The 13284-nt window shown below is 39.0% G+C and overlaps 1 protein-coding gene across 33 annotated transcripts in view; it reads left to right on the top strand.

The window, feature by feature from the left end:
* The window catches only part of Col25a1 (collagen, type XXV, alpha 1), a 419527-nt gene that overhangs the window by 308372 nt on the left and 97871 nt on the right, over positions 1–13284 (top strand). For all 33 annotated transcript variants that reach the window (XM_006502276.4, XM_006502286.4, XM_006502269.4 and 30 more), the window contains 2 exons: positions 5597–5623; positions 7669–7713. In XM_006502276.4, the coding sequence (XP_006502339.1) occupies positions 5597–5623; positions 7669–7713 (72 nt within the window). The remainder of the gene's footprint in view (positions 1–5596; positions 5624–7668; positions 7714–13284) is intronic.

Consider the following 13284-nt stretch of genomic DNA (forward strand, 5'->3'; position numbering starts at 1 on the left):
CGCATATGCTGTGTCTCACCATCTTTCCATTGCAATCATTCTCTTTATTTTGGCTGACTTTTATTAAACCAAGAAAAAAATTTAAGTCGAAAGGAAGTCCTTTTAAATGGCTTAATATTTTGGGCTTCTGTCCTCTCTCCACACACACTTTTTTTTGTTTTCTACAGAAGCCGATTGTATACTCTTGTATGCAGCAGTAACCATCATCCTCCAGAGCTTTGGGTTTTACTGTTAGCCTTCAGGGACAGAACAGGAACTGTGTCCACCCCCTACATCATTTCCTAATAGCAGGCAACCAGAACTAACTTTAAGACATCTCCCAAGAGGCACCCTGAAGCACATCGTCTAGCAACTCAACATCCTGTTTAAGCAATTAATACCTTAGTCAAATCTGCGCTCGTGTTGGTAGGGGCAGAAAAGTTCACTTTTTCCCAAACAGTGATCTACCAAAGAAAATGCTTTTTTAAATGTGTGTAAAGTAGGAACTGTAGCCAGTACATGATGCCTGGAGAATCATTTGTCCCTTGGCTGCCTGTGTTGAAGATTATTTTGGGTTGATAAATCTAACCACTGTCCATGTGACTTCCAGAACTGCAGTAGAGACCTTAGGCTGATATCTGTACACCATGCGTGGTACAGTGTAGCTTAGATGATTTTTGTTTCATTGCTCTATAGAAAGTATGGGTTGAAATGACGTGAGAGGACTTTAATAACTCCAGGAGTTTGGGGGCTACTGTAATAAGCCAGTAGCATCGACATGACTCAAGGGAGCAACAGAGAAAAACAAATCCTGTCATTCCTATGAGACACTATTGTTTAAGGTTTACGAAAAAAGAATTGACTCTGTGTATTCCATTAGTAATTCCTATAGTTTTTATCGTAAATAAGGAGGCGCATTGTGCTTCTAAGTCGTGCCTGGGTCATGTGATTTCAACCTACCTTCAATGTTCATTTTCCTCTCTCTTACCATCTGCTGGCAATCCTCAAGTGTTCTTTGAAGTTTTACATGGTCCTTACTTTTGGCCTTTGCACCTATGCCCTTCTCACTTATCACCCTTCTCGCTCAGCAGGTGTACCGTCTGCCTGGTGAAGCTCTACTTAAGAGTCAGTTTGTCACAGAGTCTTCACAAAGCCCTAGTTTAAACCATCCACTCCCTCTTCTTTTCCTGGCCCTTTCTTTGCATTAGCACTCATTCCCTGACATAGTTTTGTTGACAGTCTCGCTACATTCACTCAATGTGAAATGCAGGAGGATATGTAGTCATGCTCTATTTTGTTAGCTGTTGTCTCCCCAGCACCTATTCTATTGCCTGACACTCAGTGTGCAGTTAATTATTAAGTGGACAAATGAATGAATGAAAACATGATTCACTGAATGATTTTCTATGGGCCAGTTGTTCTGAATGACAAAAAAAAAAAAAAAGTCAGAGTGAAAAAGGGCATAACTTTTACAATAACACATAGCATGATAATAATGTTCATAAATTCTATGAAAAAGTCCTACCATGGTAGTGCTTTGGAGAACAATGAAGCATCCTACCCCCAAGGCAGGGACACTGAACTGGGATTTACAGAGTTAGCGCAGGAGGGAGCATCTGATAAAATCCCCAGTGGTACAAACCGTCCAGAGATACTTATGTGGTGAACTCCAACCCTTATCCAAGTCTGTCCTCTCAGTAGCTATAAAGTTGTCAACAGATGTTCAAACAGCACTTTTAGGAAGGGTTCTCAGGCAGCAGCGTGCAGAAAGATGGGAGACAAGGCAGAGCAGCCCTTGGAAAGATGTCACATGAGCGAGGGAGGGAGCAAAGGACTTTGAAATGGGCATAGCTGTGCAGCACAAGGGGAGAGACCAGAGAGACACCTGAGAAGCCAGATGGACCAGGTAGGAGGAGTCGAGGGGTTCACTGGCCTGACATGCTGCTGGCTAAAGACAACCATTCCCTTGGGAACTATCACATTTGTTTACTTTATTTGCTCATTCTGTACTGAAGATTGAGTATAATCACTACAGTGGAATTTAGTAGAGTTGGGGTAAACAAGGACAATCAAGTATATTATACAATTCTTACTTATAAGCATCTCTCTAAATTTTGTTTTGCCTAATTCTCTGTATTTTCTGGCAGATCATGAAAATGATGTTTGGTGTATATTAATAATAATAGTGGTGTTCCACACTTTTTTCTATGACTTTTAAATCTTTAAATGAAGCTATTTCTACTGCAAAGAATTTTCCAACAAAAAACACATACTCTATAGCACTCAGAATGCTATATGTATATGTATATGCTATATGTATATGGACATGAAGATGTCTCAAGGTTCAAATTACACTTGATATCTCAAATTGAACTTAAAGAAATATGCCTTAATGTGTTGGTAATCTACACATAGCATAGCTTATAATTTTAAAACATTATTTTGAAAAATCAACTTTCCATTTTGGTTGTGTATAAAAAAATATTCAGAGTATAAGTGAACCTGCCATGAAAAGTGTCTAAGAAACACTATACAAAGAAAAATGGACCAAATGGATTATAACTCTATTCTGAAAACTGTTTTATTAAAATAACACTAAATAGAACTACTTTAGAAGTCTTGAACTACTGGAACCCTGTATTTAGTAGTGCAAAGAAACATTGTGTTCACTAGAGAATAATGCATTTATGACATCCTTCATCCAAGCCATTATTCAGGCTAAAAGTATAAGTTTAAGATTAGACAGGCTGAGTCAGCAAGCTGGCTCAGCAGATAAAGGCATTTTGTACACAAGCCTAACAGCTTTAGTTCAACTCCCAGAAGCCATGTAGTGGGAGATACATGAATCCTGAAAGTTTTCCTCTCATTTCCACACATTTATCATAGAATACATGCATCCACATTCATACACACACATATACATATGCACACACACATACTACAAACAACAGTTTTTTTTTAAAAAAGATTAGCTAAGCTAATGAATGATTCTATAGTATTGCCTATTATTTTATAAATTTACATTTGTCCAGAAACAAGGGCTAATCAGATGCACATGTCTTAACTAGCTGGTAACAACATGCCTTAATTTCCAAATTGATTTTGAACAGGAAACTTTAAGTTATAAGTTTATATTTAATTACTGCATTGTTACAGATATATAACAGTATCATCAGTTTAAATATATTTAAGACATATGTAAGAAAAAATTTGTTTAGTGCAGTTAAACTGAGAGTATGTATGTGTGTGTATGTGTGTGCATGTATATGTATTTATGCACAAATGTTTATATATTTACTGAAAAGTATGTCTGCACCTTGTATTCAGCTTTCCTCCTGATTGCCTTCTGGTAAGGATGACAGTTGGCCCCCTACCATTTTTCCTGCAGTCAGATTTAAGAATTATATGTACATTTTTGGTAACTGAGCATATATCTTGGCAGTGGAATTGCAAATAATCTATAAGATGTGTAGTCATAATTCAAAATTAATGGTAAATCTTTTTCATAAAAAACTGCTTTTATGAGTTTACAAAAAATAATACTAGTTTCCTAAACTGAGAGGAAAAATATTCAATTTCTTTGATTATTTGGTTTTGCATTAAAATATGTTAGTCTAATTTTATGTGATTAGTTGTTCTAAGTCTGATCTAATATGGCCATGCAACAAAGACCAAATTAGAAATGCCATGGATGTTAGTCTCCACTTAAACATGATGGAAAATTCTCTTATTTTCTTTTTAAATACCTCCCTGAAATGAAATACCCAATTTTAGTGAACGATGTTTAGCAGAGTTACATTTACAATGAGAATGCAGCCTTTGTGAATTGAACATATACATCCTCTGTCTAAACACTGACTGAATGCACTCCTCAGCATAGAATTTCCTTTCCAGCCCCACTTGTCTGGAAGGGAAACACTCAGGAGACACTTGAGAGCCTGGGATCCTGGACGATGATAAACCCAAGGCTTGTCTTCATTCTCGGATCCCCTATCACAGCTTGTAACTTCTGTCCTTGGTTAGCATTGACATCCATTTCCCAAACAATTTACATACGTGAGGAAATGATTAAGCATGTTTATGTGTTAGCCGGAAAGACCTGGTGGAGAAGGGCAAGCTGATATAGATGCAGGGGTAATTGATTGGGAGCCATCCCCTGGGACAGAGGCAAGGATGGATTCCAGAGTCTACCTGATGAATTGGCCTTGCACGGAGGAGGGGCTCCTCTTCCTCTGAGGTCCGTGTGGCCTTGGGTTGATGAGAGATCTAATCTGGAGGGGTTTTATACCTGATGGTCTACTGTTCTTTGCAAAATCTAAACTGGAGAAATTTCAAACGGAGGGGGAAAGATGGGTAGAGAGAATGTCCACCACTGCAGATAGCAAGCCTATTAAAAACCCAGTCGGTGGTTCTGGCTGTACGTCATCCAGGAATAAAAGTTGGTATGACACAACCCACATCCAATAACCCGAGGCTGATTAGAGAGGAAATGAGGCTTCCTGTGCGGGCTGATCAGAACAGAGGTGGGGAGCAGGTTCTCTGGGTGTTTCTAAACACTGTGTCTATTTAATTCTTTTAAAATTCACGACCCTTCTCCCCCAATAGTCATGCTCATGTTTTATGTCATGTTACAGGGTATGAATGTCAGATGCTGACTAACGGAAATGTCCCACAATGAAAATAAGCCTTTAGGGTCATGTGGTGGACCAAAGAGCTCTTGTGTGAAGTTGTAGCATCTATAAATTCACTAAAGACACCCAAATCAAGTACATTTCTAAATGTATACTAAAATGAATGCCCCATATCTTTATTTAAAAATAGCATAAGGAGTCAGAAATAAGGTTGTAGCTCTGTGGTGTTTTTTCCCCCCCACTGTCGGAAAGCCATGCCTTCATCTAAATTAAGCCAACAGATCCTAGCACTGACTTTGTGGTTGAAGGACTGCTTAATTTCGTAACTGTCACATTTACATTTTCTAAGTAAATATCCCCCTTCATCTCACTAAATACTGTATTCTGCCCGCCTCTCAGATTGCACCCTGACAACTGCTGGTGACCTCCCTGTTCCCTCTTCAGGTGCGCACCAGGTGCTTGCCATTAGCCTTGGCCTCCCCGAGTTTGTAAACCAGATTTTGTGCGGGTCAGTTGACCACGTTTCCTAAGAGCAAAATATAGCACGCTTCTCTGCAGCGCCTTCCTTGCAAAACTGCTTCTCAGGGGTTTACAGATGGAGGCGCCCTGGAATGTGTCTGTTTTCTTGGGAACTGTATTGCATTCTAACTGCTTCTAGCAACAACATCCTCAGCCCTCCAAATGTGGCCGATTTAATAGACTGGTAGGTATATCATGAAGGAAACGCACTGGGACCCCAAGAATTTTCTTCCCAAAAGAAGAAATCAGATCCCTCTTGTATGTAACTAATGGTTTTCTAAAATTAATGTATTTTTATAAAAAAACATTTTGTATTTCCAACGGAGAAATTTTCTTCTCAGCATATTTTAGGGGACCTTACAGCATAGGACAGCTTGTTAGTTGATGAATAGAATTGCTGGTTAGTTGGTTATCTAAGCCTAAATGGAAGTATTATTATGTTAATTGAATTGTTCTTTCCTCTTTAGGGACCTCTGGGGCCTCCAGGACAAAAGGTAGGCTGTGCTTATCAGTGCTGAGAAAGTACTTAAACTCCTTTGTCTAAGGAAAGCAAGAGAACTGTGTGGAATTAGCAACCATAAGCCATGCTGAGAGAGTCGGTCTCCTTTGTACATTCTGCTTTCTAAAAAATGTCCTGCTATTATACATTAGAATATGCCTTCAATTTCCACTCTCTTTATTGGAGACTATTTGGTAAGCCCAGAAAGGCTTCTTGAGCTGAACTTGTAGGTTATGGAATATTTAATGCAAATATTGGTAACACATTCTGACAGCATTTACAACATAGAGGATCATGTGACACTGCAAATTGATTGCTGGCCTTGGTCAAATATGTAACTGCCAAGTGGCCACAGAGCTGACCCGAAGAGAGGATATGCTCCTTGCTTGCTTCGCTGCGCTGCTTGGCTCACTCAGTGTCCCCTTGGCTGAGGCAAACTGAAAAGTGACTTCCTGATTATAATTTCAGCCTTAGCCACAGTCAACAAATGGCATTCTAAAGGGGAGGATCTAGGGTTCTGAGACCCGACCAATGGTACTGCAGTAAATACGGCAATAGCCGATAGGTGGCGCTTTGCCATTGAACACCAGGAAGCCCCATGCACTAATATAATAACCTCCCACCCTGAACGGGGAGGGAGAGGATGTTCAACTTGCAGAAAGTTCTAGAAAACCATTGTGCGGTAACATGCGGGAAGGGGATTGCGCTTTGTCTTTGGACTCCATCAAAGATAGAGACTTTGATCCCCAAGTGCCAGGCATGTGGCATCTGGTGAAACACAATCCTTCGAACCAAGGCGGAGCCCCTGCACTGTGAGGCGTCTTGCATACCGGAACAGTTTGTCCCTTGCAATAATGTCTCTATTAAGCTCAGTGTGAAATTGTAAAGCTAGCCTGATCCACGTACAACCAGGATAAAATGCCGGCTCCAGACTTGAAGGCCTCCCTTAGTTCCCACACCGCAGGATCACGGGATGAATTAAGGAACTTGCCAGCTCAATTTGTTTGGCGTATACTTTTTTTCCAGTGAGCTATTTTTAGAGCAGTTTCATGATGATCATTGCTATTTAATAAGATCGTTGTCCCGTTATTATAATAGAAATTTAATATAGAACTAAGAAAAATCTGTTTTCTTATTCTATGTTAAGAATAAGCAAAAAAATAAAACATATGTATATGTATGTATATGTATATATGTATATGTGTATACACACACACACACACCTTGTCTAGAGCCTAAAAAGAGAAGTGGCAAGGAGTAAATGACATATTTATTAATGTTCCCTGTGTTTATTTAAGTGTCATGGATTGTACCAGGTAGTCACTGGCTTTCCTACTGTAAGTTGAGCCCTCTGTATGGAGCCATTCATCCCCAGGCAATGGGTATATGTGCTCATGTTTACGTATTCAGGGACCTTCATATTCAACATATAAGAGTCGCATTGTTCTGGGTCACTACACATTCGTGATGCTTTCGTGAGTCTCCGTTAGAAGCCATGTCAATACTTAAGTGACAAAAATACTTCCTGAAAGTCAAGAGGGGACATGATCCAAATATAATCAGTTTGAGTCTCTAGCATAAGGGCCTCCTGTAGTAGTATAAGCAGTTGCTTTTTAAATTACCTTCTGTTTGTGTTCTATAAACTTGGCAAGTTCAAGAGTTGCTGCGACTCCTCAGCTTTTTCCAGGTGGAACTAAATTATCTATGTCTTTAAAACAAAATTTGGAGCCATGTGGCCCCCTGAAAGTTATGGCTTTCAATTTATATGAGATTCTATAAATTGTGTTAGAGTTAAGTGAATATTTGGAAAGAATATTAAAGTTTGTCTCTACTTTCTAGGAAAGTATGAGGATCTGCCTAGGTTACTAAATACCAGAACACAGTGGATAACGTCTAGGGAACACAGCCTTAAAAACCTTTGCATGGAAGCTATAGTATGTCTTAGCCATGCAAAACTGTGTCTGACTAATAAATGTCACACAGATTTGGAGCTGAAATATTACACGATCATGATAGTAACTTAATCATGTGCATTTTTAGGGTTCCATTGGAGCACCTGGGACCCCAGGCATGGATGGGCAAAAGGTAAGTTCTGCTTACTGTAGCATTTATCACATAATTTGAAGACTACTAGAGCCACAGAACACTACTAGAGTCATAGGCAGATATGTTATTAATATTCTTATATGTAAATACAGGAAAGCCGAGGAGCAAATGTCCAAATGAGTTGACTTTAGGGAAGCGGTAATCCCAGACTAAAACATTTCCGCTGTAAGAGTTTTGGATGTGTTCGGTTTTGTTAAGTTACTGTAGCAGATGTAAGGGAGATACCCTACTTACCATTCAAACAGGACACACTAGTTCATTCTGGTCCTGGGTACTATATGCTATTTCTTTGATTAAGAAAAGTTATTTATATAAATATATAAGCATATATAAGTTTTCATATTAAAACCTTCTGAACAAGAACAAAGTTTTCACCATTAAGCAAACTTGGGAACAAAATGGACTTTCCTATACTCTTATTATTAACTTCTGCTGTGCTGTTTAATAATGAAGGGGATCAGAAATAAGGAAAAGTGTGTGTGTGTGTGTGTGTGTGTGTGTGTGTGTGTGTATTTGTGTATGTGTGTGTATGTGTGTATGTGTATGTGTGTGCCTATGTGTGTGCATACATACACATATCCTTCTGCATATACACGTCTCTTTGCATGTGTATATTTATTTCCATAACATTTTTATTATTTGGAGACATCATCTAACATTATCCCACAAGTAAGCCTGGTGTGTCTGTGCACTTGACATGCCTACCTACAAGCTCTCCAGTCTGGAACCTCTACAGAGATGAACAAAGCCACTCTGGGAGCTAACAAAACCCAGAGCTGGCCCAGCCCTCCCAGGGGACTGGAAGCTGAGCTTGGGACTTTCCTGTCTCTCTCTGAAATCTGGATCTAGCCCTTAGAAATCTCATGACTCATGTACTCCTCTTCCAGAATATTTTAATGCCCTGTACCCTGGACTGAGTTCTGAAATCGCACAAGGATCCCAGCTCTGACCAAGAGATCAGACTTATACATGGTCTTTCATCTCACCCATCTTCCTGTCTCTCTTAGGACCTCTTAAACCTACAAAGTAGCTAAGAATAAGAGTCCACTACCTACGTGCTGTGTAGCTTTTTGTCAACGTCTTTGCATTTTCTGCCCTCCTTTTACGCCTCTGTATGAGAAAGACATCACAATTCCTGCCCCAAAGGGTCCATGCAACTTTTCCTATGTTTCATTTTAGTGAAGGTTTGATATTCCAAAGAGGCAATTCAGAATTACTCAAATTCTAAGGAAATTAATACTCCTAATCAAGGTTCATAGAGCCCTTATTTCATAGCCAGACAGCCATGCCAGGGCCCCGTTTATACTTCAGTGAAATGTATAATTCCCCCTACCCCCAATCCTGTTAAAGACAGAAGATTAATTTTCCATTTAAACACTGCAGCTCATGGAGGGAAAATCTGGTTTTTAGAAAACACTGAAAATTGCTTGCCATGAGGGAGATTTGAAGACTGCCTAGTTGGGATGCCCTTGACGTTGATGAAGGCCAAACTAATGTGCCCTCTTAATGTTTTGCTTTGTCTTCTCTGTTGTTGTTTTATCCTTTGTTCAACCTTGAGAGGCATCGTGAAAATCCATAGAAACTTTTAACCTGAGAGAAAACTATCTTTTGAAGACTTCATATATTTTATTTTCACAAGAAAGTAAGCAATTTCCTCAGGAAGAGCAAGGACTGTGACATTTTCTTGTCATAGTCACTGAGTTTAAATTATGTATGGAGGAAGCAGCAGTGGATAGCCTCAGCTTTATGTACTGCAATCTATCTTTGCAGTGTTTTAAATGTGCTTTCTCTAGAACAGAGGGAAGCAACATCCCACTTTTATGACGGCATGAGCACAAGGCAGTGAGTTTATTTTTCCTACTTCATAGACCTGAAACTTAAACACAGCAGGTCGATCATCCCTTAATCCTCACTAGTGCCTAAGACCGTCATGGCAGCCAGACCCTGTTTAGGAAGATAAATACAGAAGACTTTCCATCACCAAAGGCAACTGGTCTTTGTGACAGTAAAAGCGAAGTTGGCAGAAGTGCAGTAATTCTACAGTTGGAGTGTCTGAGACACATCTTAAGCCTCTAGACTGTCTTTTGCTGGGAAGAGAGTTTACAATGACATCATAATTTTTTTAAAGAACTTCAATGTCCTATACCTATCTCCAGACAATTTTGTCTTCCATGTTACAATTTCACTTTTTCCAAAGTAGCATTCTTGATGCCTAGAACGTCATTTTCTAGCTACAGTTAAAGAGGGTGTGGTTACTTCTATGGCATTAGAAATTTGGGGGAAAAAAATAACTACAGGAAAAAAAAATGTCTTCTATTGTGTTGGACAAAGGAAACTGTTTGAAGAGAACATTTTCTTTCCCACCACATTTTCAAGCCATTCAGGTTGACAAAATTAGTGATTGGTTTTCGGTAGTAAACTTGAAGGTGACTTAGCTCTATATTTATTTTATTTTAGATACTAGCCACTTTGGTTAGCAACCTTACCTATTCTGATATATACCTGAGAGTTATTTTCAATATGGTGCCTAGCAAACACATAAGTGGATGCTCACAGTCAGTTATTGGATGGATCACAGGCCCCCCAATGGAGGAGCTAGAGAAAGTACCCAAGGAGTTAAAGGGATCTGCAACCCTATAGGTGGAACAACAATATGAACTAACCAGTACCCTGGAGCTCTTGACTCTAGCTGCATATGTATCAAAAGATGGCCTAGTCGGCCATCAGTGGAAAGAGAGGCCCATTGGACTTGCAAACTTTATATGCCCCAGTACAGGGGAATGCCAGGGCCAAAAAGTGGGAGTGGGTGGGTAGGGGGATGGGGGGAGGGGATGGGGGACTTTTGGGATAGCATTGGAAATGTAAATGAGGAAAATACCTAATTAAAAAATTGGGAAGAAAAAAAAAAAAAGAAAATCTCAGTATATTCACATGGATACGTATTCACTGCCTATTGAAGGCCACAACGTGGTATGGAAAGACCAATGACTCTTCAGTGCCAGGTTTACTCTCTGCAAGTGGTGTTGCCCATAAAATAAGATTTGTAACGCCCACCTACACAGGGTGTGTAACTGATGAAGACTGAGTAACATGTATTTATGTCGTGGTCTTCCAATTCTTTATATTGTACTGAGTAAAGAGACATCCATAGCAGTGGCATGCTAGTAAAGTCTAATGTAGCACCTTCTGCCTATAGAGGAACACTAAGTGACCTTCTATAAAAAGTGAGGGTGGGGCTTTGTAGTACAGAGAAAAGAACAGGACCTCCTAGCCTGAGGAAGAATGCTCCATGGGCATGCTTTGTCTGGGCATACTATGCAACCTTGTTATGACTCTGGTATAAAAGACAAGAGTCCTTGTAGTGCTACCTGGACAAGATAAGTCAATGTTATTGACTTTAGGTGCTCAGTATCTATAGTTATACTAGCATGTTTTAGGAGTCTCAGCACGTCAACCCAAGCAAAAGGAAAAACCCTTTGAAGTCAACATAGGATAAAAATTAATACACAGAATTACAAAGGAAGATAGAATCTCCCTTTGTCCCATGGCATTTCCAGCCGACCTTCCACACAGTATAACATGAGTAGTCAAAATGGTCCCTATGTGTACAGGAAGAAGGACACATCACATATGACATCAGAAGTATGATCACTACTGTTAATGTCTCCAGCCCTGGGGTGACATCCTATGTTCTTTGAAGAGTCCTTTCCTCTCTGAGTGTAAGATGTAGCTCTATCTATAAAATAAAAGAAAGGACTGTCCCCTAAAGACACTGGCCCCCAAATGTCATTTGTGTCACATTGACTATGCAAGAAGTTTCTCGAATCTTTTGTTCCCAACTCTGAAAGCTGGTTTCCTATCATTTGTGCTGGTTTCCAGGAGCCAAAACAGGGCAGATGCCATGCCAAATCTTACCTAAAATATGAAAAGTTGCTGCTAGTTGTATTAGACACAAAAATGTGTTTTCTAAGTCTCCTGTGTAGGTATTGTTGGTTGAAGCTATAATGAACACTTTACTTGTGTGCTATGATTGACCTGCACACAGGCAGATATAACACATGGACTCAGTTAAACTCTGTCCCTGGAGAAGTGCTCTCTGGAGAAGTGTAGGCTACTTAAAATATCATTATTAAACTGGAGAATCATTTGGCCGAATGTATGGAATTTTCTACAGTTTTGTGAGAATATTTGGATATCAATTCTTTCAAAAGCTACACTTAGGTTAGGCGTTATTTTAAACCCCTTATTTGTATTTTCTTTTAACATGTTTATCTTATTTCACTCAAGCCCGGTAAGTCATCATAATCTGTTTGAGTAGCAATTACTATAAATGCTATGAAAATAGGAAGTATAGCAGCTAAGTAGCACATGAGTGACCCAGCATATATCTGTATGCATATATACATATATATCATTGTCCATGTATATCCTTATGTAAGAATATATATCCACATATATCCTTATGTGTTTATCACTAAAAAAAGAATATCAACTGTTTTTATGATTAAAAGCAAATTATCTTTGCTGTGAAGACGAGATTTTTTTTTTTTATCACAGTCCTGGGTCATAAGGATTCTTGCCAAATTAAGAAGAATGCCCAGTGATCTTGGCCACTATAATTTTCAAAGGCTTTTCTAGATCATATTTTTAAGGTTTGAAACATAATATAAAAACTGAGACTAATGTGTCATCTATGAATCTACCCTAGATAGTTGTGTGGTTTTTAAGTGACATTAAATTTTCATTAGCTCGTAGCCATGGTATTTGGAATGCTGTTTCATCTCTTACCCAGGAGCCTCATAGTTCTTAGCTGACATTCGTCTTCACAAAATACTTCTAATGGCATTTTTTATTGTAAGTATATTTAGAGAGCTGATAAATTGAAGCTTCCAGACTTGCAAAGGTCACACCATTGACTCAAGTCCACACAATTAAACCCCAGAGCAAACCCGGTATTTTGTGCTTGATTCAGTGAGGGTAGCCATTAAACACAATGCCGTTCTTGTTTAAATCATTTTAAAAGTCTGAATTAAGGCCTGTAGATATAGGTCAGCAATAAGTGTGTGCTCGACATGCGTGTGGCTAAGATTTACTCTCTAGCACACTCCCAAACTCTGAACTTAATCCTTGAAGGATTTCAATATGTTGTAGCCTAAAAGTTTCTTTTGCCAGTGAGCTATTTCATTGTGATTTTGTGTTGTCCACTAAGTAAAAATAGTGAAGGAAAGAATGGCTGGTTTCTGATTCCAGATTAGTTAATGGTTCAGGGAAATTATCTTACAATAATTTACTCCTTGCATTGGTTAACAGTGGGAATTGAATTATATTTATTACATTTCCTATCTTGTGAAATTAAAAGATTATGTAAATGAGAATTCCAAGAGCCTAAGACCACTGTTTCTATAGTAACCACGATAACACTCATCCTTTCTTGTTAGCATCTTCATTTTCCCATTACTCACTGTTCCGGAAGATCACTACATCCTTTAGTGTGCTTGATAGAGTCTCAAACATTCCACATACTGCTCACTCTACTCTAGAATTTGACCT

The sequence above is a fragment of the Mus musculus genome, chromosome 3, assembly GCF_000001635.26.
Source record: "Mus musculus strain C57BL/6J chromosome 3, GRCm38.p6 C57BL/6J".
Lineage (NCBI taxonomy): Eukaryota > Metazoa > Chordata > Mammalia > Rodentia > Muridae > Mus > Mus musculus.